Consider the following 21310-nt stretch of genomic DNA (forward strand, 5'->3'; position numbering starts at 1 on the left):
AATACCCCTGGTGTCACAGACCACATCTCTGACACCTGGTATTGTAAAATATGTGTATTCTACTCACCAGTTTTTCAGAGTATATGCACACTTTAGGTTTTCATAGGTTCACTAAATTCTAGAACTGGAAGGGATCATCATTAAGAGACCATCTGGGCTCACAACATGTGTGTTCTTTAAAACTTTATAACAGATTTGCATTCTGTAGAAAGTGGAAGTCTTGTTAAAGAGTACATACATTTTTATGTAGTTGTAAACAGTATGTATATACATATTTTACCTCAAGCTTTCCCCCCATAGCAGACTTCATCTGTATATACCCTTGTACTTGCCCTGTGGCATTTTCTTTATGTTGATTTGCCATCATTTCTTTAGCTGTTCAGTTTTTGGGTACATTGAACGTGTTTCATTTTTTCCTGCTATCATAAATGGCATTGCTTTGAACATTTTTCTAACTGGCATTATAATGGCACACCTGTATATGGACAGCTGAGTTGGTGTGGTGGCTCTGAGTACTGACCCTTCATAGTCTGCAGCTGTGCAATTGCAGAGTGTCTGTGCTTAGCGGACTCAGTCTTGTTTAAGGTTTAGTCTTTCCCCTAGAGTCGGATGCAGTGTAAGTAGGAGGAGAATGGCCTTAGTAACACCCAAGTAAATGTCTGAATAATTCACAAGCAGATTTGCATTTAGGCCATGGTGCTGCCAATTGTTTGTTATACAGCTCCCTGCTAATCTCCTCCCCCATATAATACCCTTATTGAGTTGTAACTATTTGCAAGTCTAGCCAATCAGTGAGTGTAAAAAGTGATCTTAACTGGAGGAAACTGAGAGCAAAGAGGCTTTAGCAGTTTTCCTAAGATTACTTACCTGTCCAGGATTTGAACCTGGGCAGCCTGGCTTCAGAGCCTACTCAAGAAGAGATACATCCTTTTTGGCATGTGTTATTTCCTTTAGAAAGAGAAACAAGTAGAAAGTAATACCAGAAGCAAAACCTATCTCTTGTTAGCCTTTGGGAACAGCTTTGCGTTGTCTCTGAGTGGTTGAAATTAATTTGGGATAGAGCTAGAGGATTTTAGGTGGGGAATAACATGACTTATAAAAAGATTACTTTGACGTCATTGTATTAATAGAATACATTGTAGTGAGCCAAGAATCAGTTCAGTTCAATCACTCAGTTGTGCTCGACTCTTTGTGATCCCGTAGACTGCAGCACACCAGGCTTCCCTGTCTGTCAGCAACTCCCGGAGCTTGCTCAAACTCTTGTCCATCGAGTTGGTGATGCCATCCAACCATCTCATCCTCTGTCATTCCCTTCTCCTGCCTTCAGTCTTTCCCAGCATCAGGGTCTTTTCAAATCAGTCAGTTTTTCACATCAGGTAGCCAAAGTATTGGAGTTTCAGCTTCAGCATCAGTCCTGCCAGTGTATATTAAGGACTGATTTCCTTTAAGATTGACCGGTTGGATCTCCTTGCAGTCCAAGGGACTCTCAAGAGTCTTCTCCAACACCACAGTTCAAAAGCATCAATTCTTCTGCACTCAGCTTTCTTTATAGTCCAGCTCTCACATCTGTGCATGACTACGGGAAAAACCATAGCTTTGACTGGACGGATCTTTGTTGCCAAAGTGATGTCTCTGCTTTTTAATATGCTGTCTAGGTTTTTCATAGCTTTTCTTTCAAGGAGCAAGTGTCTTTTCATTTCATGGCTGCAGTCACCATTTGCAGTGATTTGGAGCCCAAGAAAATAAAGTCTGTCACTGTTTCCATTATTTCCCCATCTGTTTGCCATGAAGTGATGGAACCAGTTGCCTTGATCTTAGTTTTCTGAATGTTGAGCTTTAAGCCAGCTTTTTCACTCTGCTCTTTCACTTTCATTATGAGGCTCTTTAGTTCTTCACTTTCTGCCATAATGGTGGTGTCATCTGTGTATCTGAGGTTATTGATATGTCTCCCAGCAATCATGATTCCAGCTTGTGCATCATCCAGCCCAGCATTTCACATGATGTACTTTGCATATGTTAAATAAGCAGGGTGACAGTATACAGCTTTGACGTACTCCTTTCCCTATTTGGAACCAGACTGTTGTTCCATGTCCAGTTTTAACTTGCTTCTTGACCTGCATAGAGCTATCTCAGGAGGCAGTTCAGGTGGTCTGGTATTCCCATCTCTTGAAGAATTTTCCAGTTTGTTGTGATCCACACAGTCAAATGCTTTGGCATGGTCAATAAAGCAGAAATAGATGTTTTTCTGGAACTCTCTTGCTTTTTCGATGATCCAGCGGATGTTGGCAATTTGATCTCTGGTTCCTCTGCCTTTTCTAAATCCAGCTTGAACATTTGGAAATTCATGGTTCACATAGTGTTGAAGCCTGGCTTGGAGAATTTTGAGCATTACTTTGCTAGTATGTGAAATGAGTGCAATTGTGCAGTAGTTTGAACATTAGTAGTTTGGCATTGCCTTTCTATGGGATTGGAATGAAAACTGACCTTTTCCAGTCCTGTGGCCACTGCTGAGTTTTCTAAATTTGCTGGCATATTGAGTTCAGCACATTAACAGCATCATCTTTCAGGATTTGAAATAGTTTCAACTGGAATTCCATCATCTCCACTAGCTGTGTTATTAGTGATGCTTGCTAACGCCCATTTGACTCCGCATTCCAGAATGTCTGGCTTTAGGTGGGTGATCACACCTATGTAGTTATCTGGGACATGAAGATCTTTTATGTATGGTTCTTCTGTGTATTTTTGCCATCAAGAACAGAAGCAAAGAAGCCAAGTTAAAGAACTGGTAAGTGAGGTGAGAAATGACGGTGGCTTAATGGATTTTGAATTTTCTGGAAATCCATAAATGCCACAAGTTTATGGATTGGATGTAGGGATTGGGGTGAGGGAAAAATAGATCAGGGATAGTTGAGCAATTTAGTGGATGATGGTTTTATTTTGAGATGGAAAAAACTGGAGGAGTAAAGCTTTGTGGAGGGAAAATCCACCTGTTAAAAATTTAAGTGAGTAGTGAAGTGCGTCACTGATGCCAGTTGATCCTAATTAGAGAGGTTAGGGCCTGAGATGTAAATTTGGAATCCACAAATAGGTTTTTTATTGTATTCCCTGTGGCTGAGCTGGTAAAGGATCTGCCTGCAATGCAGGAGACCCCAGTTCAATTCCTGGGTTTAGAAGATACCCTGGAGAAGGGAAAGACTACCCACTCCAGTGTTCTGGCCTGGAGAATTTCATCGACTGTGTTACATTAGTCCATGGGGTCACAAAGAGTCAGACACGGCTGAGTGACTTTCACTTAATAACTTCACCTAATGATATAGAAAAGAATATTAAAGCTATTGTTGTTTATGTGGATTAGGTAGCTGAGTTATCTAAAATAAAAAATTCAATTTAAAAGTAACCGAGTTGCCAATTAAAATAAAATCAACTCTCATACTTTTTTCCTTCTGTAATTTTTTGCCTGTCTTAAAAAGTTTTATGTCCTTCAGAGGTGATGATGGCTTTCTAGGATGACTGAGAATGTCCTTTTCTTTTCAGTTGTTTTGAAGAGTTAGAGAAGCATAGGTGTCAGCTCTTTCTTGTGTGTTAGGTGGCGTTCCCCAGAGTAGTCATCCAGGCCTGGACTCCTGTTTACATGGAGTTTATTGTTATTTTTAAATTGCAGATTGTATTTCACATCTAGTGATCTGTCTGTTCAAATTATCTAATTCTTCACTACTTTCAGTGGGCTATGTATTTCTAGAAACTTGTCCGTTTCTTCTAAGTTGTCTGTTTTGTTGACATATAACTATTCATGATAATATTTTCTTTAACAGTATTTTGTATTTCCATGGTGTTGGTTGTTACTTCTCCTCTTTCATTTCTTATTTTGTTTAGTTGTATTTCTTTTTTCTTCTTGGTCAGCCTGGTCAGAGGTTTGTTACTTTTGTTTATCCTTTCAAAAAACTAGTTCTTGATTTTATGATCTTTTTCTTAATTTTCTGTGTCCTCTCTGATCTTTATTATTTCTTCCTATCTTCCAAATTTTGGTTCTGTTTATTGTTCCTTTTCTAATTCTTTAGGTGATAGATTAGGTTGTTTATTTGAGATTTTTTTTCTTGTTTTTTTTGTGGAAGTTTTGTATCACTATGAACTTCCCTCTTAGAACTGCTTTTGCTGCATCTCCAAGTTTTGTATGGTTGCGTCTTCATTGTCATTTGTTTCGAAGTAATTCTAAAATTTCCTCTTTGATTTCATTGTTGACCCAGTGGTCTTTTAGTAGCATGTTGTTTAGTCTCTATGCAGTTGTTTTTTTCTCTTTTCTCTTTCTGTGGTTGATGTTCTACTTTTATGCTCTTGTGGTCAGGAAAGATGCTTGAAATAATTTCTGTTCTATTCAGTTTGCTGAAGCTTGTTTTGTGCCCTAGAGGGTGTTCTGTGCACTCTTAAAAAGAATGTGTATTCTGGTTTTTTTTGGCTGTAACATCCTGGAAATATCAATTAAATCTAATTGTTCTGTTTTGTCATTCAGGATCTTTGTTGCCTTCTTATTTTCTTTCTGAAAGATCTATCCATTTCTGTCAGTGAAATGTTAGAAGTCTACTGTTACTATATTCCCATCCATTTTTTCCATTTATGTCTGTAGTGTTTGTTTTATGTATTAAGTGGTCCTGTATTGGGTGCATATATGTTAACGAATGTTATGTCTACCTCTTGTGTTGATGCTTTTATGTGTGTCCTGCTTTGTCATTCTTTGTGGTTTTTGTTTTAAAGTCTGTTTTGTCTGATATGACTATTGCCAACCCTACTTTTTTGTCATTTCCATGTGCATGAAATGTGTTTTTCTGTGTCATTTCCAGTTTGTATGTGTCTTTTGCCCTGAAGTGCTTTCCTATAGATAGCATACTGTAGGCTCCTGTTTTGTTTTTTTTTTTAATTTTTTTAAATTAAAAAAAATTTTTTTTAGCCTCTTATTTTATTATCCAGTCTGACACTCTTTTGATTAGAGCATTTAGTCCATTGACATTTAAAGTAATTATTGATTAGTATGTATTTATTGCCATCTTAAACCTTGTTTTGCAGTTAATTTTGTATTTTTTCTTTGTTTCTTTTTGTTTTTCCTTTTGTGGTTAATGGTTTGCCTTCATTATAATGCTTGAATCCTTTTTTTTGTTGTTTGGTTTTGTGAATCCATTGTATTTTTTTTGATGTGTGGTTACCCAGGTTTTCCAGTATTTTACCCATAACTGTATCTACTTGCTTTATACTGATCGTCATGTAAGCTCAAACACATTCTAAAAGATGTACATTTTCTTACTCCCCTTCCCCACATTTTTCATAACCTTTTAAGTGAGAACTTTTTTAAGATTGTCATTGATTTAAATTGTCTTTTTAATAGCATAGAACTACTGATAAATTTTTATTGCATGTAATTCTTATAGAAATAAAACTTGATTGCTGAAACCTATATAATGCAAAGTTGTAGCATTCATTTTTAGTCTGGCACCAAAATGAAAGCTCCTTCACCAAGTGCTCATGGTACGTTACCAAGAATTTCTTTGAGTTTTCTGCAACCTGAACTGCTGAATGCCAAGTGAACGACTTCCTACTGCTTTTATCGATTTATTTCTGTGTACACCTTGGTGTCACCTAGCCTTCCCTAGGCATGAATGAAATTATAATGTACTAGATCCAATTCTTTTCTCTGAAGGTTAGGGCTTACCTGGTAGCTCAGCTGGTAAAGAATCCCCCTGCAGTGTAGGAGACCCCAGTTTGGTTCCTAGATTGGGAAGATCCCCTGGAGAAGGGAACAGCCACTGTTCTTGCATGGACAGAGGAGCCTGGCAGGCTACAGTCCATGGAGTTGCAGAGTCGGACACCACTAAGCGACTTTTACTAGGTCAGTTTAAGTGTTGTTGCCTAGCAACAATGCACTCTTAAACCTACGTTTGTGTTTGCATCTTTGAGAGAGCCTGCAGATCCCCTAATTTGAGAGAGTCAGTGGTGCATTTACTGCTAGGGTGCTTTCCCAGAGGCTTGAAGAGTGGGCAGCATGTGGGTATAAAAGAGTTGTTCTGCACAGTTGAGAGGGGTGGCCTTACAAAGCATGATGAGATTTGGAAATCAGGGGGAGGAGAGTGTAGAACAGTCAGATTGAATTGCTATCATCATGTTTAAATAGAATTCCTAAACTTTATTTTTAATCAAAAAACTATCAGTGTTTTATAAAATGTTAGAAGTCCACCAGCCATAACTTGTAGGTTAACATAGAAAAATCCCTCTCACAAAAGAATTAACAGAATTATTTTGTTTTCAAAACGTCATACTTGAATCATAGTAAGAAAAAGAATCTCTTATACAGAGAACAAAGCTTACGGATGTTGAAGTAAGTTCAGACACATTGTGGTGCTGGTGGCCCTGGGCCATGGGGTGCAGGATAACTGCACTCCTCGTGCTTGAAGAAGGGCTTCATTTGGGAGCCTTCAGGGGTCCCTGGACTGGGCTGCAGATGTAGATTTTCTTTCTCTTTTTCTCTTGCTCTTTCTGTTTTTTTTTTTTACCAAAACTTTTGAACATCTGCAGAAATAGTCATAAAACAAACCTCAGTGTGCCCATTTTGACTTGAACAGTTCCCACCCTTGTATTTTGCTTTTTTTTTTTCCCTCCCCTCTGCACACATGGTTTTTGAAAGTGTTATGTCTGTATGTATTTACTACTTTATTTTCAGGCCAGGTGTGTTTTAACGCAAACCCCAGACAGCATATGCTATTCACCAGGAACCCTTCAATATACATCTCTTAATGGACACCATTCCAGTTTTGTGCCTAGCATGATCATTACTGAATACCCGCAACTATAAGAACCTAAGAATTTTAAAGAACACATATTTACTGTTGTTTCCCTTTGGGGAGAATATATATGTTAACTCTTTTGGTTGCCACCATTCTGTGAGATGCAATTCAGAGAATGCTGAAACAGAGTAGAAAAAACCAAACTCTGTAGTGACTGCTTCTGGCTAGGATAATAATGTTAGTTAGTTTCCTATTGGATTTATGAGAATAAAAAAAATACCAGAAAGATCTCCTGTGTTGTGTGTGTGTTTGGACTTTGGGTGCTCTTTTGACTGTCAGGCATGAGGAGATGGCCACTGGGCAGGTCTGCTGTGATTCGGATTTGGGACTTGAGTGGCAGGGACATGTGACTGCTGTGCGACGGTTATTTTTGGGATCTGGGTGTCGGCTTCTCATCAGAAACCATAGAAAGTTAGTGGGAGATGCACTTGTGGAGGCTCAGAAAGCAACAGGCATTGTTATGTGAGTTTTTGAACTTTGGAACATGGGTTGTTGCTTCCGCAAAGAATTAAGTAGTGACAATGACAATGAAAAAACTGGCCTGTTACAAAAATCATTGGAGGAGAAGGAACCGGAGAGCAAGATAAGTAAAACTTTATCTTCATTATTCAGTGCCTTTGGAGATGAGGAGCTTCCCGGCGGTGGACGCAGGGCCAGCGTGTGGGCTGGGGTTTTGGCAAGGCTGGCACACAGAGAGGGCCCAGCGCCTGGGCGGCTGCTGGACTCCTCTCCCACGTCTGGGCTTTTTACTGGGTCTGGACACGTAGGTGAGGCTGACGGGAACGCTGACGTCACCGCTGTGGGGCACAGTGGTGAAGGTGCCCGGGGCCCTCCGTGTGGGGGCCTCCCTGCTGGTGAGGGGCCCTGCTCTCCAGCCCCGGCGCCCCCTGACCAGGGCCTTGGCCACTATCCTCCCTGCCACTGCCCAGCCACCTGGGAAAGCTCAGAGGTGGGGAACACGGTGCTGGTCACTGTTCATATTGGTAGTGCTGCTGACTCCTCAGATCTGAGTGGTGAGGAGAGGGCAGGCGGAGGTCTTGTTTATGGTGACCGCAAACGGTGTAGGAATTCCCAAGAGAGCAGGTTTTACAATATTTGTGCTGTTGATCCTCACAGCCCAGAAGGTGGAGATGAGCTGTGTGCTCGTGCGTCTGAAACAGCTGCAGCTCCCCAGAGCTGTCCAGCTGTCACCTCTGAGGGGGCCCACAGAGGGGCCCAGCCTCCAGACAGCACTGGCCTTGGGCCTGGGGGGTTGAAGGCCCCTGGGGCAAAATTGCCCCTGCAGGGCAGGCCACTCCCAAGGGGGAGAGAGTGGGCTCTCAATGAGAAAACTCAACTTCGCTCTGCCCTGGTGAGTGACAGTGACCCACCCTGTGCCACAGACGTTGGTGCCTTGCTGGCACAGACCTTCGCCAGCTTCCCTGAATCTGACACAGAAAGGAGCACATTCCATAATGTGGGCACACTCCCCACCTTACACATCCACACAGACGCTGACTGCTTAGTGAGTGCACGCACCATCCCTGAAGGGAGATCGCCTGGCAGTTCACAGCCTGGGGGTCTAGTGACTGATTCACAGAGTACTGTAATCAGTGGCACTTCACATGTTGAGAGAGATGGTGATTGTGGGACCCTAACAGCTCATGCAGATCAGAGTTTAAACTCTGGAAGGGAAGGAGCAAGTAACTCTGCAAAACCACTGAAAGACAGCGATTGTCCCAGTTTAGAAGTTAGCAGATCAAACTGCAGAGTCCTTTCCATAAGTCAAGATAGAATCAGTTTAAGTTCAGGAAGATGTATCACTTCAGGGACCTTTAGATGTCTGCCCACTCATGTGAGTTTCCAAGACTCAGCCCCTCACAAAGGTGACAGCCCAGGGCCCTTGGTGCTTGAGGAGCAGCGCCTGGGAGACCACAGTGTGGAAACTGGACGCGGCCCGCATGCAGACAAAGCTGGCTTGTCTTTGCTGTCACGGAATCATCCATCTTACCAGGATGACGGTGACGCTAGCATTTTGGAAGATGAGGCTTGTGGTAAGAGGGCTTCTGAGTGGAGAGCTGCTGCCCAGGTGGACCTGAGTGTGAACACCAGGGCCAGCAAGGCCTGGGCCCAGGGCCGCAACATGGTGTGTGCAGTGCGGGCAGCAGCTGGGCCAGGCATGTCCCAAGACTCGCAGGGAGCACCTCCACACAGCAGGTCCCTCCTCAGCTCCAGGTGGCCCGCAAGTGACCTCGTTTGCTCTGCAGGGGTTTTCACCTGCGCCGAAGAGGAGAGTGAAACAGAGGGTGAGTTGTGCGTGAAGAGCTCAGGGAAGGACCTTCACAGGCCAGAGAGTGCTGAGCAGGAACCCCCAAGAGCCAGTCACAGGGACACCAGGACAGCTGCCACAGAGAGGGTCCAGGTAGACCCCCGAACAGCCTTTGGCTGGGAAGCAAATGCACAGACAAGCACAGCAGTGCCCAGTCAGGGTGTGCTTGTTCGTGTCAGTTCTGGTGGAGCAAAGAATCCTGACTTTGAGACAGCTCACCCAGAAAGGAACGATGAGGCCTGCCGAGTGAATGACGGCAGTCGTGAGGAGCTCGGTCTTACACCACCTGTAAGCCAGAGTTCGGCCCCAGGCGTGCAGGACTTGGAAGGCGTGCGGGTGAACCCTGTGTACAATGGTGGCAGCCCTCTGCTGAAGCAGGTTCTCTCCCAGTCAGCTAGAGATGCTCCTGAGGCCTCTGGTGGGCGAGCGTCAGGGCTGAGAGAACCAGAGCTGATGGGTGGAGAAGAGGAGGGGGCGCTGCGTCTGCAGGAAGGCAGTGGCGGTTCCGGCACTGCCAGCCACACAGGCCTGTGTGGAACAAGTGCACACGCATGCCCTTTCAGCCAGAGCGGTGCCAGGCCTACGGTGCAGGGACCTGCATTACAAGGGGACATGGGCTTGGTGGTCTCTGAAAGAGTGGAGTTAGGGGTTTATCGTGCAGGGTGCTCCTGCGTGACTGGTGTTTACCCTGCCCAAGTGAACGGGCCACAGGGGATTCCTGTCGTCCCAGATGACTGCGGGGAGGTGGCCGTCCCAGATTGTGAGTACCCTGCTCTGTCGCTTGTGTCTGAAGAGCTGTCTGAGGGGGATTTGCGGAGCCCCCCAGGGCAGCAGCAGCCCCAGTTTCTGAGTGCACTTTCCTGCTACCCGATGGCGGAGCTGGCAAGTCAGATGTTTTCTGAGGGACCGGCAGATGGTTGCAGATATCAAGCGGGCTGTCCATGGACTGATACAGTCACGAAGGATACTTTAGAAGATGAGCAGATCTTTAGTGAGGACCTGCACTGTAAGCCCCAGGACCTGGAGATGTCTTTGTTTTGGATGGAAAAGCCTCCTTTTCAGCTACCAGTGGCAGAAGATACAGTCATTTGGGGATGGCAAGAGACAGGTGCACACTTAGTAAGTATACGTATCAGTTTTTATTGATGTGATGTGCTAATCTTTCATTTTGCTTTTTAACTTGGAATTAACAAAGATTTATTCTAAACAATTGTTAGTTGTTTCAATGTTGTTACAAAACGAAATTAGTAATATAGCATCAGTTTAAGCATTTCCAAACTGCAGAGTGTGAATTCGGTTCCCTCTTAGTATATTGAAGCTAGAATCTACATGTGGACTTGGAGCACTAATGCCTATGGTACAGGTCATCAGGCATGGCTGTTTATGGAGGCTACCCCACCCTGTCTTCATCCATCCTGTCCTCTCCACTGGCTCCCTGTGGAGTGGAACAAACATTTGGCCCATTGGGTGTTTAAAATCACTGCGAAAGGTTACACTTGGAGAACACAGAGGAGTTGAAATCTCTGCTTTCTACTGCTTTTGCATGGCAGCCGTCCAGGGAGGTACACTTGGAGCTTTTAACTGGCTCCAGGATGTCGGTTCTCTCTTCTCATCAGAAGCACCTGCAGGGCTCTGGGAACCTCACCGCTCAGGCCCCACTGGTTTGGGAGAACCAGCATGTGATCCTGCACTGAGCGGGTCGTTTGAGCATCTTCCTAGAATTTCTGTAATAAATGCAAACATTCAAGAAACAGCAAGTTGGTCTTGTTCTTGATGCAGTCCTTTGGACGTGTATACTTGTAGTAGCAAAATCACGTTCATTCAATCAGTTTATTTTTAGTGGTTTTTGTTGTATTAGGCAAGAGAAATAGTAATAGTGAACAGATAGATGTGGCTGAAATATTATGGCTATTATATGGAAACAAGCTAGTAGAAATTAAATTTTATAATTTATCCACTAACCTCCTTTCTTTCCATTCCATGCTCAGATTTGGAAGTCTTTCTCAAAACAGTTATGTTCTGGTTAATCATTTTTATTCCTGCAATAGTTCTGGAGGCGAGCACCACTTAACTGCTTCCCTCAGTGGATGCGGCCCACAGCTGGCCCCAGCTGTCCACACCTGTCCCTCAGGTGGAGCACACACAGCTCCTGCTCTTACACAGGAGGGTGAGGTGCATGTGCGCTGCTGAGTTAGCTGTCAGCTGCGCCTTGTGCCTGGCAGTGTGCTCACCTGACACACTACTCTTACTGGTACTGCTTTTTGTTCAAAACTCTGGTCCTCAAAGTGCCTGTGCAGACATCTCATTAAAATATAGGTAGCCGCTATTACGCTGTTTTACAGGTAACAAGCCAGAGTTATAGATGTCATGATGATTGTGAAGCCTTTGAAATGCTCTGAGTTGCTAAACTTAGTGCCAATCCAGGGCTAGTCCAGGCTCACTTAAACTTTAGAAAACAGACACTTCTTTCCCTTCCATATCTCACCTGTCTTACATTCTCCATCGGCCTCCCCCTCCTCTGATACTCGGTGTTCTGGTTCCCAATCACTAACTTGTCAGTGGGATGGTTTTATTTCCTTGCCAAAAGATGTAAGTCTGTGAGTTGGTAGGTTAGTTATTTTTGTTAATGGAGCATAGCACTGAGGGTAGTGTTTCTTTGAGTGTCAAAATTTGGGGATACTGCACTCTTCAAAGAGTAACGTGGGTCATTTGTGTAGAATGGCTTCACAATGTGGCCATTAAGGTCAGCTCACTGCTAGTTCTACCAACTGTTGCTTGGCCATGATTTTTCAGGGGAAAAATAAGACTTAGGAAGCCATACAGATGAAACTTGAGTTGTTGATAATCAGTTGGAGGTCCCTGTGACTGCAGGAAAATAGCTGCATTTTGAAGAAATGTGTTTAGTAGAAGTTGTTTCTCATGTGAGTTACAAGAAGTTAATGAGCTCTTGATAAATGTTTTGTTTTCTTGGTATTAGAACACAGTTTTCTAATTAGGATCATTTTTGTGAGTGAGTTAGTTAACCTTCCTCTGCCTTGGTTTCCTTGCTTGTGTCATGGGGCTGTCATGACTCAACTCAGGTGTGTGCGTGGGGTGCGCCTGGCACCCAGCTGGCTGTCGCATCTCCGTTCTTGCATCCCCGTCATACCTCAGAATATCCCTCGAATCCTGACTGACTGCTGGAGATTGTGTGATGCCCCTGATGCCTGTTGGATTTGAGTGTTTCCTACTGTAGTCAGTTGTGTTCCAGTCAGCTGTGGCATAAAACCTTGCACAAGTTGTCAAATAGTAGAAAGTAGAATTTTATGTTATTACATCATGAAACATTTGTTTCTTCCACATGTTTCTTGGGCAACTCCCTGCTGGGTTCAGGACTGCAAGTGTCAGTGTGCCCAGAGTGTATGTGCCTTAGAGTGTGCCCAGGGTGGACACCCGGGAGCCTATGGGGAAGACAGGACATGCCTTGTGGGCGAGCAGAGGGGGAGGAGCCCGAGGCCTGCGTGGCTCTCAGGATGCTGTTTGTGGGCATTGTGCTTCCAGGACTCTGGTGTGTGTGTGTGTGTGTGTGTGTGTGTGTGTGTTAGTGAGCTGTAAAATGTGTGTTGTTGATGCAGTATAGCCAACTGCAGGTGGTGCTAAAAACAAGGAAGGCATTGTGCTTCCAGGACTCTGTGTGTGTGTGTGTGTGTGTGTGTGTGTGTTAGTGAGCTGTAAAATGTGTGTTGGTGATGCAGTATAGCCAACTGCAGGTGGTGCTAAAAACAAGGAAGACCTTGTGCAAATTGCAGGTTGGAGTTAGGGATTTAGAGAATGTATAGCGTGTCAATGAGGTCAGGGGTCTGTTCCGTGGGTAGAAAACTTGATGCGTGTCACGTTGGGAGAACGAGACTGGGTGTAACCAGAAGAGGTGGGTTATGAGAGTATTAGTATAGAAAAGAATAAAGGCGTGAATTTGAAAAAAAAGAGAGAAAAGGTGTACCTGCTGAGGAGGGCAGTGGTGCCCATGAGGTTGGGGGTCGTCTGTTACTGTGCTCGGTGCAGTCCTGTCTGCCTTGTTCTCAGACCACCTCGTGCTGTGCCCGGCACTCACTGAGGACATCAGAAGTGTGTGTGTTGAAGACACAAGTGGACGTGCAGGAGCAGAATCCAGCAATAAGCTGGAAGTTCAGATGTCACATAAGAAGGGAGCTTGACGACTCAGTGCTTCTTGAGGGAAACATTCTTGAAGGAGAAGGGGTACCCTCTTCTTTGCCCTGTCTGGTACTTAAAATTTAGAAGGACTCCAGATCAGCCCTCATGTAGGTGCCTGGTTCTGGGCGTGATGTTTATTGTCCATGCCTCGAGGTGTGGACAGAGGATACTCTATAACTATCCACATCAGCCCTCTACCTTAGTTTCACAAATAGTTTTTTCACTGCAAGTGTTAACCACCCCAGCTAGAGTGAATTTATTATGTTTTTTTTTTTTTTTTAAAAAGGTTGTTAACCCATACATTGTTTCCTACTTGGCTCATCACAGTGCACTGGCCTTAGAGACGGCCTCTCTGGGTGGTGCCAAGAGGCTGCTCCCAGTGTGGAACTGCTGCCTGGGCTCCTGGGACATGGCCTGTTCCCCTTTTGCAGCCCTGGCCCTGCTTGGTGGAGTCGTGACATGCAGTCCCTGGAGAATGCAGGTCGTGGCCAGGCTTGCTTAGAAATTGGGGTGGCTGCCCCAGGACATAAGATTTGGGGGACTCTTCAGGGTTTGTAAGCAGGAGAGAGAAAATTCAAGGGTGGTGGTGGGTTTAGTGAGGTGTGCCAGGAAAGACCTCAGCAGTCCCCAAGGGACGCAAAGGTGTGAGCCAGCTGAGCAGACATCTGGGAGTGTTCTGACATTCTCTGAGCGCAGGGAGTCGAGGGCCAGTGTGTTTGGAACGGCCTGAGGGCCATGTGACTGGAAATGGGCACAGTCACAGGCTGTCCGCATCTGGCGCCTCTCCACCATGACTCTTTCGTTTTCTGCAGTCTTTAGCCTTTAGCAGTGTTCAAGATTTATTTTAGAGTTTTTTCCATCAGTTCTCAGATTTGCAAATCTGTGAGTTATGTTGGGTAGTCTGGACCAGAGAAATAACTGAGTCACCAGTTGAAAAAAGTTGATCAGATACCCCATGAAGGCAAGACTATCATTCCCATTTCTTGAGAGCCGTTCACTTGGTAAGAAATGAACATCTGCTGGTGAGTGTAGTTCTGAGTGCATCAACTTCGATCATTTTTGCATCTGATTTCTCCCTAAAAGTATGTGTAAATAGGTTCAACCTTTTTCACATAAATTCTCTAGCATGGATGTGTTTTAACTCTAAATTAGTAAGTAAAATTGCAGTGATTGGAATTTGGATACAAATAAACACATCACGTTTTTTCTTAGGTACCAACAGCCAAGGTTTCGGAGCTAAACCCTAATGCAAAAGTATGGGGCAGTCCACTGTTACAGCTGGAACCGCGTGGAGCTGCAGACGGCGGCGTGAGCACAGTCTGGGAGGCGCCACCTGGCCGTGGCCACCTCGGTGAGTAGACAGGGCTGGGCCTCTGCTCTGGGCTGCAGCCTTGTTTCCTTTGAGTTCACCTTTGGGAAAGTATTTAAGATCTGTGTCATGGTTGGTGACAGTATTTACGAACCCTGAGGTCCCTCACAGTTAAGTTGAAAAGGTCAGTAACTGCAGGTATAAATCTTTGTTTTAAGACAAAGCTGTTCTTCTAACCCTTCCTCTTGGGGTGAAATTCTTAACTACAGGATTGGACACCAACGGTGATGGTGACAAAAGTCATGAAAATGTTGCGCTGTCAGATCTACAGGAGTCAGACCAGACAGCCATGAGCACTTTGGGTCTGGACCACTCAGAGTATGAGTCACCGCCTGAAAGTAGTGAGACAGGTAAAGCTGTTTTATGATTTCATTTTCATATAGAGTATGGGCTTCTTTATTTTGCACTTTTAGTTCTTTGTTCATTTCTTCCTCTTTTTTGTTTCTTCCCTTGTGGTTTGATGATTTCTCTGGTGGCATACTTGTGTTCTTTTCTCTCTAGCTTCTGTGTAGCTATTGTAGGTTTTTAGATTTGTGGTTACAGTGTTCCTCATATACGTTGACCTGTAACTTTATCTACTTGTTAATAGAAATAACTGATAGTCATGTAAGTTCAGACACATTCTAAAAGATCTACATTTTTACTCCCTTCCCCCACATCTTGTTTTTTTATGTCATTTTGCATTTTCTTATCGCTCCCTTAATTGTATATAGTTGTAGTTGCTTCTACAGATTTATATTTTAATCTGTATATGACTTGTAGTTATAGTTGCTTCTACAGTTTGTATTTTAATCTGCATACTGACTTACATAAATAATCTTCAGTCCTTGCTATGTGTCTGCCTTTCCTAGTGGGATTTTCCTTTCCTATAGGTTCTTCTTTTCCACTTCTAGAAGACACTTCAACATTTCTTCAGCACAGGTTTGGTACTGATGAATTCTTTCAGTTTCTTCATGTCTGAGAAGCGCTTTAATCTTTTCTTCAATTCTTCAATGTCTTGCTGGGTAATGTCTTGAGTAATGGAGGTTGCAAGTTTTTACCTTTCAGCCCTTGATATGTATCCTGCCACTCCCTTCCGGCCTGCAGAGTTTCTGCTGAAAAATCAGTTGATGGCCTTATGGGGGTTCCTTTGATTATAACTCCTTGTTTTTCTCTTGCTTCCTTTAGAATCCTCTTTATCTGTAACTTGCCATTTTAATTATGACATGTCTTGTTGTGGGTCTCTGAGTTCCATCTTGTTTGGAATGGGACCTTCCATGCTTCCTGTTCTTGGATATCTGTTTCCTTCGTCAGCTTTGGGAAGTTTCCAGCCATAATTTCATCAGATGCATATTTTACCCTCTTCTCTGTCTCTCCTTTTTCTGGAACCTCTGTAATGTGATTTTAGTATACTTGATGTTGTCCCAGAGACCCCTTAAACTATCCTCATTTTAAAAAATAGCTGAAGCGGTTCTTTGCTATTCTTGTTGGGTGGTTTCCGTTATTCTGTCTTCTCGATCACTTGTTAGTTCTTCTGTGTTACCTGATCTGCTTTCAGTCCTTACACTGTTTTTCATTTCCGTTATTGTATTCTTCAGCTCTGACTGGTTCTTTTTTAAAAATTATTTCCTAGTTTCTTGTTAAAGTTCTCACTGTGTTCATGTATTCCTTTCCCAGCTTCAGTTAGCATTTTTATTAACAATACTTCGATTTTTTAAATCTGCTATTTATCTCCATTTCATTAGTTTTTTCTCCCTTTCATTTGAAGCATACTCCTCTGTCATCAGTGCTGAAGCAGAAGCCTTGAGGGTTGGGTTCAAGCCAGTTCCATTCCCTCTAAATATGTGTGCCCCACCCCCTTCCCCCACTGCAGTGGCTTCTCCACATTAGTGGAGAGTAGGCCAGAGCACGAGGGGCTGGAGTGAGCCTGGTTGGTCCCAGCTCACCATCAGAGCCCCAGGCAGTTTCCTGTCCACTCCTCTGTGTGCAAAGGTACTATCAGTGGCTACTGTCACCCTATTTAGACATTGATGTGCTTTAGAAGTTCTGCCTGTTAAACCTGTCCCTAAACAATGTACCTTTCACGGGTTCCTTTGATTCTTCTGTAAACTGACTCTTGTGCTGATACCGAGGTGAGGGGTGCTGGTCCAAAGGTCTCAGGGAAATGTAAGACCCAAACAGTTCCTGAAAGGCAGGTCAGATTTGAGTAGGAGAAGACGAGACTGACGAGAAGGCAAAGTGCCGGGAAAAGTGCAGACAGGAAACGTTCATGTTGAAATTGAGTCAAACTCAGGAGGAGGTGGTTCTTTGTGAAAGAGGTATTTAAAGCATTTCAGAAGAAAAAGAAGGGAGTTCTCTTTTGGGGTCCAGGGTGTGGGCCAGCATAGGAATTCCTGTAAGTAATGGGACAGCAGTTGTTCACCTCTGATTTTGTTTCTGCCTTAATCTAAAAGACCAGACAGTTTTAAGACCCCAGCAGACCTGAGGAATAGGTTGCATGCTTGTTATTGATGGTCAGATGGGCAAGTGTGAGTGCAAGAGTGGCTGCACAAGGACCGTGTTCAGACCCCCGTGTCACTGTCTAGAGAAGGCTGCATGACTGAGGAAGCCTGCCCCCCCTTTCTTACCACCAGCTGTCGGGTTACGTATGAGAGGTTCTTAATTAATTACTGTGTAAGTGTTTTCCCCTAGAAGGGAACCCAGAAAGACCTTATCTGCACAGTTGCTGCTGACCTTTGTGACCATGTGCCTGGCCCCTCACTGCCCTCCTCACTCTGCCTGGATTACATAGACCATCATTTCAGCTACTTCCTTGCATCTAACTTCCTTCATAGTTGCTTAGCAGATACCTCTGACTTGTTTAAATGTAATTCTCTACCTACTCTGTGTCTGTTCCTGAGCAGATAGACAGATGTGGCTAAAGAAGACAAGTGTTGCAGTGTAGAGTGGTCTCATTTTCCATTCACGATTTCAGACTTGCAGGGGCCTCTCTGGCCCCACAGTGCTGCAATCGAGCTCCTGGATGGCCATTTCACACCTGCCAACTTTAGGGGTGTAGAGCACTAATGAGGTACCACTGGTGTACCGTAAACATCATGTTTGGAATATCCTTGCTTTCTGTAAGCTTTATTTTCCTTAGCTTGAAGCAATATTCAAATCATTCTAGAACTGGCTGGCTGATTCTTCCAGTTGGACTTGCTGGGTAGACAGCTGAGAAACCATCTCCCGTCAGGTCAGGGTCGTGCCCGCTACCACGGAGACTGCCTGTGCCCTTCCCCCTGCCCACACCCTGCTCCAGCCAGCCACTCATCTGCTTTCTGTCACTGTACTTTAGTCTGGAGTTGGATGTAAAGAGTTTTACAGTATGCACTCTTTTTGTGAGGCTTTTTTACTTACTTGTTTTGAGATTCATTCAAGTAATAACATTTTGGAGCCTTTACTTTTTGGACCCTGTACTGTTCCATTCCATTATCTATCATAGTTTGTTTTTTTATTAACCTGTTGATGAATATATGGATTGTTTTCAGTTGGGGCTGTTACAAATAAGGCTACAATAGACATTTATAAACAAGGCTTTGTGTGTACATATGTTTTCATTCCTTTTGGGTAAATACCCAGGAATGGAGTAGATGGGTCATCCGCTCGGCATTGGTTTATCTTTTTATGAAATGATAGAGCTGTAAAGTAATTAGCCTTCAACTAATTAAAAAAAAAAAAAGAAATGATAGAGCTGTGTTCCATAGCTGTCCCCTTGCATCCCCATTTGCAGTGGTCACAGCTCCTGCTGCCCCACACCATTGCTGGCACTTGATACCATCAGTCTTTTTAATGTTAACCATTCCAAGTTTGGTAGTAGAATCTTCCTGTGGATTTACTTCACATTTCCTTAGTGACTAATGGTGTCAAACATCTTTTCAAGTGTGTATGTTTCTTCAGTTAAGGGTCTGTTCAAGTCTTTTGCCCATTTTCTTAATTGGATTGATTTATTGAGTTGAGAGTTCCTTGGACAGAAGTCTTTATCAATATGTAACTTGCAAATACATCCTTCCAGTTTGTAGCTTGTCTTTTTGTTCTCCTAATAGTATCTTTTGAAAAGCAAACGTTTAAAACCTTTTGTATTGTTGAGTTATGGACCTTGCTTTTAGTGTTGTTCCTACAGAATCTTTTAATCCAGGGTCACAAATGTTTTCTACTCTTTAAGTTGTATTTTTTTTTTATTTAAAATTTATTTTTGGCTGCACCAGCTATTCATCACTGGGCGAGGGCTTTCTCTAGTTGGGGCAAGTGGGAGCTGCTCTTGGTTGTGGCGTGGACTTTCTCCTAGGGGCGTGAACTTCAGTAGTTGCAGCACTCAGGCTTGGTCAGAGCTGCTCTTGGTTGCGGTGCGTGGATTTTTCTCTAGGGGCATGGACTTCAGTAGCTGTAGCACTTCAGGCTCAGTAGTTACTGCCTGAGGGCTTAGTTGCTCTGCAGCATGTGGGATCTTGCCAGACCTAGATCAAACCCGTGTCCCATGCGTTGGCAGGCAGATTCTTAACCACTGTATTACTAGGAAAGTCCCAGTTACATGGTTTTACATTTTTTAGGTCTGTGGTCATTTTTAATTAATTTTTGTATGTGGTGTGAGGTGTGAAGCAGAGTTCTTCCCCTCCCCCCCAGCACATGTATTAATAGATACGCAGTTGTTCCAGTAGCATTTGTCAGATAGACTCTCCTGCCCTTCCCTACTGCACTGCCTTTGTGCCTTTGTCAGAATCATTTGTCTCTGAGTATGTGGGTTTGTCTCTGGACTGTCTCTTCTCCATCAGTCTGTTTGGACAACAAAACCACACTGTTTTAATTACTGTAAATAATCCTTTAAAAGCAGGTAGTATTATTTAGCCTCCCAATTTTGTTTTTTTTTTCAGACTTATTTTGACTGTTCTAGGTCCATTCCATTTCCATACAAATTCAGGTGACCTGGTCAATTTCTGTATTGTGTGCTGAGATTTTTATTGGAATTTCATTGACTCTGTAGATGAGTTGGAGAAGATTGACATCTTGGCTTGCTGATCATGACGTGTTATATGTCTCTGCTTGTTCAGATCTTTAATCTGTCTTGAATGTGTTTTTCACTGTATTTTTCAGTTTTCAGCTTGCTGGCTTTTTGCATCTTCTGTTCAATTTATCATTAAGTATTTCATATTTTTTGTGCTATGGTAAAAGTGTGTGTTAGTCACTTAATCGTGTCTGATTCTTTGTGACCCCATGGACTATAACCTCCTTGGTCCATGGGATTCTGCAGGCAAGAATACTATTGTAAGTGGTTCTTAAAAATTCAATCTGCAACTATTTGTTACTAATAGATAGAAATATATTAACTTTTATAAATTGGTATCATACCCTGAAAGCATATTAAGCTCATGTATTAGTTTTAGAAGCTATTTTGTAGATTCCATTGGATGTTCTACATGGACTGGTGTTATCTGTGAATAAATCCAGTTTTATTTCCAATCCAATCTAGTTCCTTTTATTCTTTATCTTGCCTCTATTGCACTGAATAGAACTTTCATTACAGAGGTGAACAGATGTGGTAAGAGCAAATATCTGACTGATGTGGGGTGGGGGTGGGCATCGTCTTTCGCCATTAAGTACAATGGTGCTCTTGGTTTTGTATTTGTGGCCTTTGCTGGGCGGACCAGATCCCTTTCTGTTGCGATCTGCTCAGAGTTTTAAGGAGGAACAGTTAAAGAGAAATTTGTCATGCTTTTTCTTCATCTGTAGCAGTGATTGTATTTTTTTTGGTATTGTATTTTGTGTGTGTATGTTAAGATGAATTATATTGATTTTTAAAAAATGTTTAACCAACCTTAAATTCCTGGGGTACGCCTCACTGCGTCAGGATGTAATACATTTCTCATATGTTATTGGATTGGATTGGCCATAATTCTGCTTAGAATTTGTACACCTGCATTCATGAGGGATGTTGGTGTGTAGTTTTATTTTGATGTTTTCCCTCCTACTGAATTTTTGGGAAGAGTTTATTTCTTCCTTAAGTGAAAAATGAAGCCATCCGAGTGTAGAATATTGATTGTGGGGAAGTTGTCAGCTACAGTTTGTTTGGTTTTTTAATATAGGGCTACCCAGGTTTATTTCTTCTTGAAAGAGCTTTGGTTTCTTATGTCTTTACTTACGTACTTTGCCCATTTCATCTAAATTGTCCAAGTTATTGCATAGAATTGCTCGTAGTACTCTATTAATCTTTTAGTATCTATAAAATTCGTTGTCATGTCATATCACTCATTCCTGTTGTTGGTAATTCCTGTCTTCTCTCCCCGCCTCCCCCTTGTCAGTCTGGGTAGATGTTTGTCAATTTTATTCATCTCAAAGAACCAGTATTTGGATAATAAGTCAGATCCTATAGTCTCTGCCTTTAATTCAGGCATTTAGAATGTTAACCTTTACTATGGTAATTAATATGGTTAGATTTGAGTCTTTCACCTTGCTATTTGTTTAAGAATAGCTTATATCGACTTACAGGAAAATTGAGCAGATGGAGTACAGAGAGTTCCCGCAGACCCAGCATTCATTTTCTCCTGTTAACACCTTATATTCATATGATGCATTTGCCACAGTTTCTGAACCAGGATTGGTACA

General features: G+C 43.1%; 1 protein-coding gene across 2 annotated transcripts in view; it reads left to right on the forward strand.

Moving 5' to 3' along the window:
* The window catches only part of LARP4B (La ribonucleoprotein 4B), an 80641-nt gene that overhangs the window by 29082 nt on the left and 30249 nt on the right, over window positions 1–21310 (forward strand). For both annotated transcript variants that reach the window (XM_065921413.1, XM_065921415.1), the window contains exons 4-5: window positions 14539–14677; window positions 14905–15045. In XM_065921413.1, coding sequence (XP_065777485.1) covers window positions 14539–14677; window positions 14905–15045 — 280 coding nt within the window. The remainder of the gene's footprint in view (window positions 1–14538; window positions 14678–14904; window positions 15046–21310) is intronic.

The sequence above is a fragment of the Muntiacus reevesi genome, chromosome 2 (assembly GCF_963930625.1).
Source record: "Muntiacus reevesi chromosome 2, mMunRee1.1, whole genome shotgun sequence".
NCBI classification, from domain to species: domain Eukaryota; kingdom Metazoa; phylum Chordata; class Mammalia; order Artiodactyla; family Cervidae; genus Muntiacus; species Muntiacus reevesi.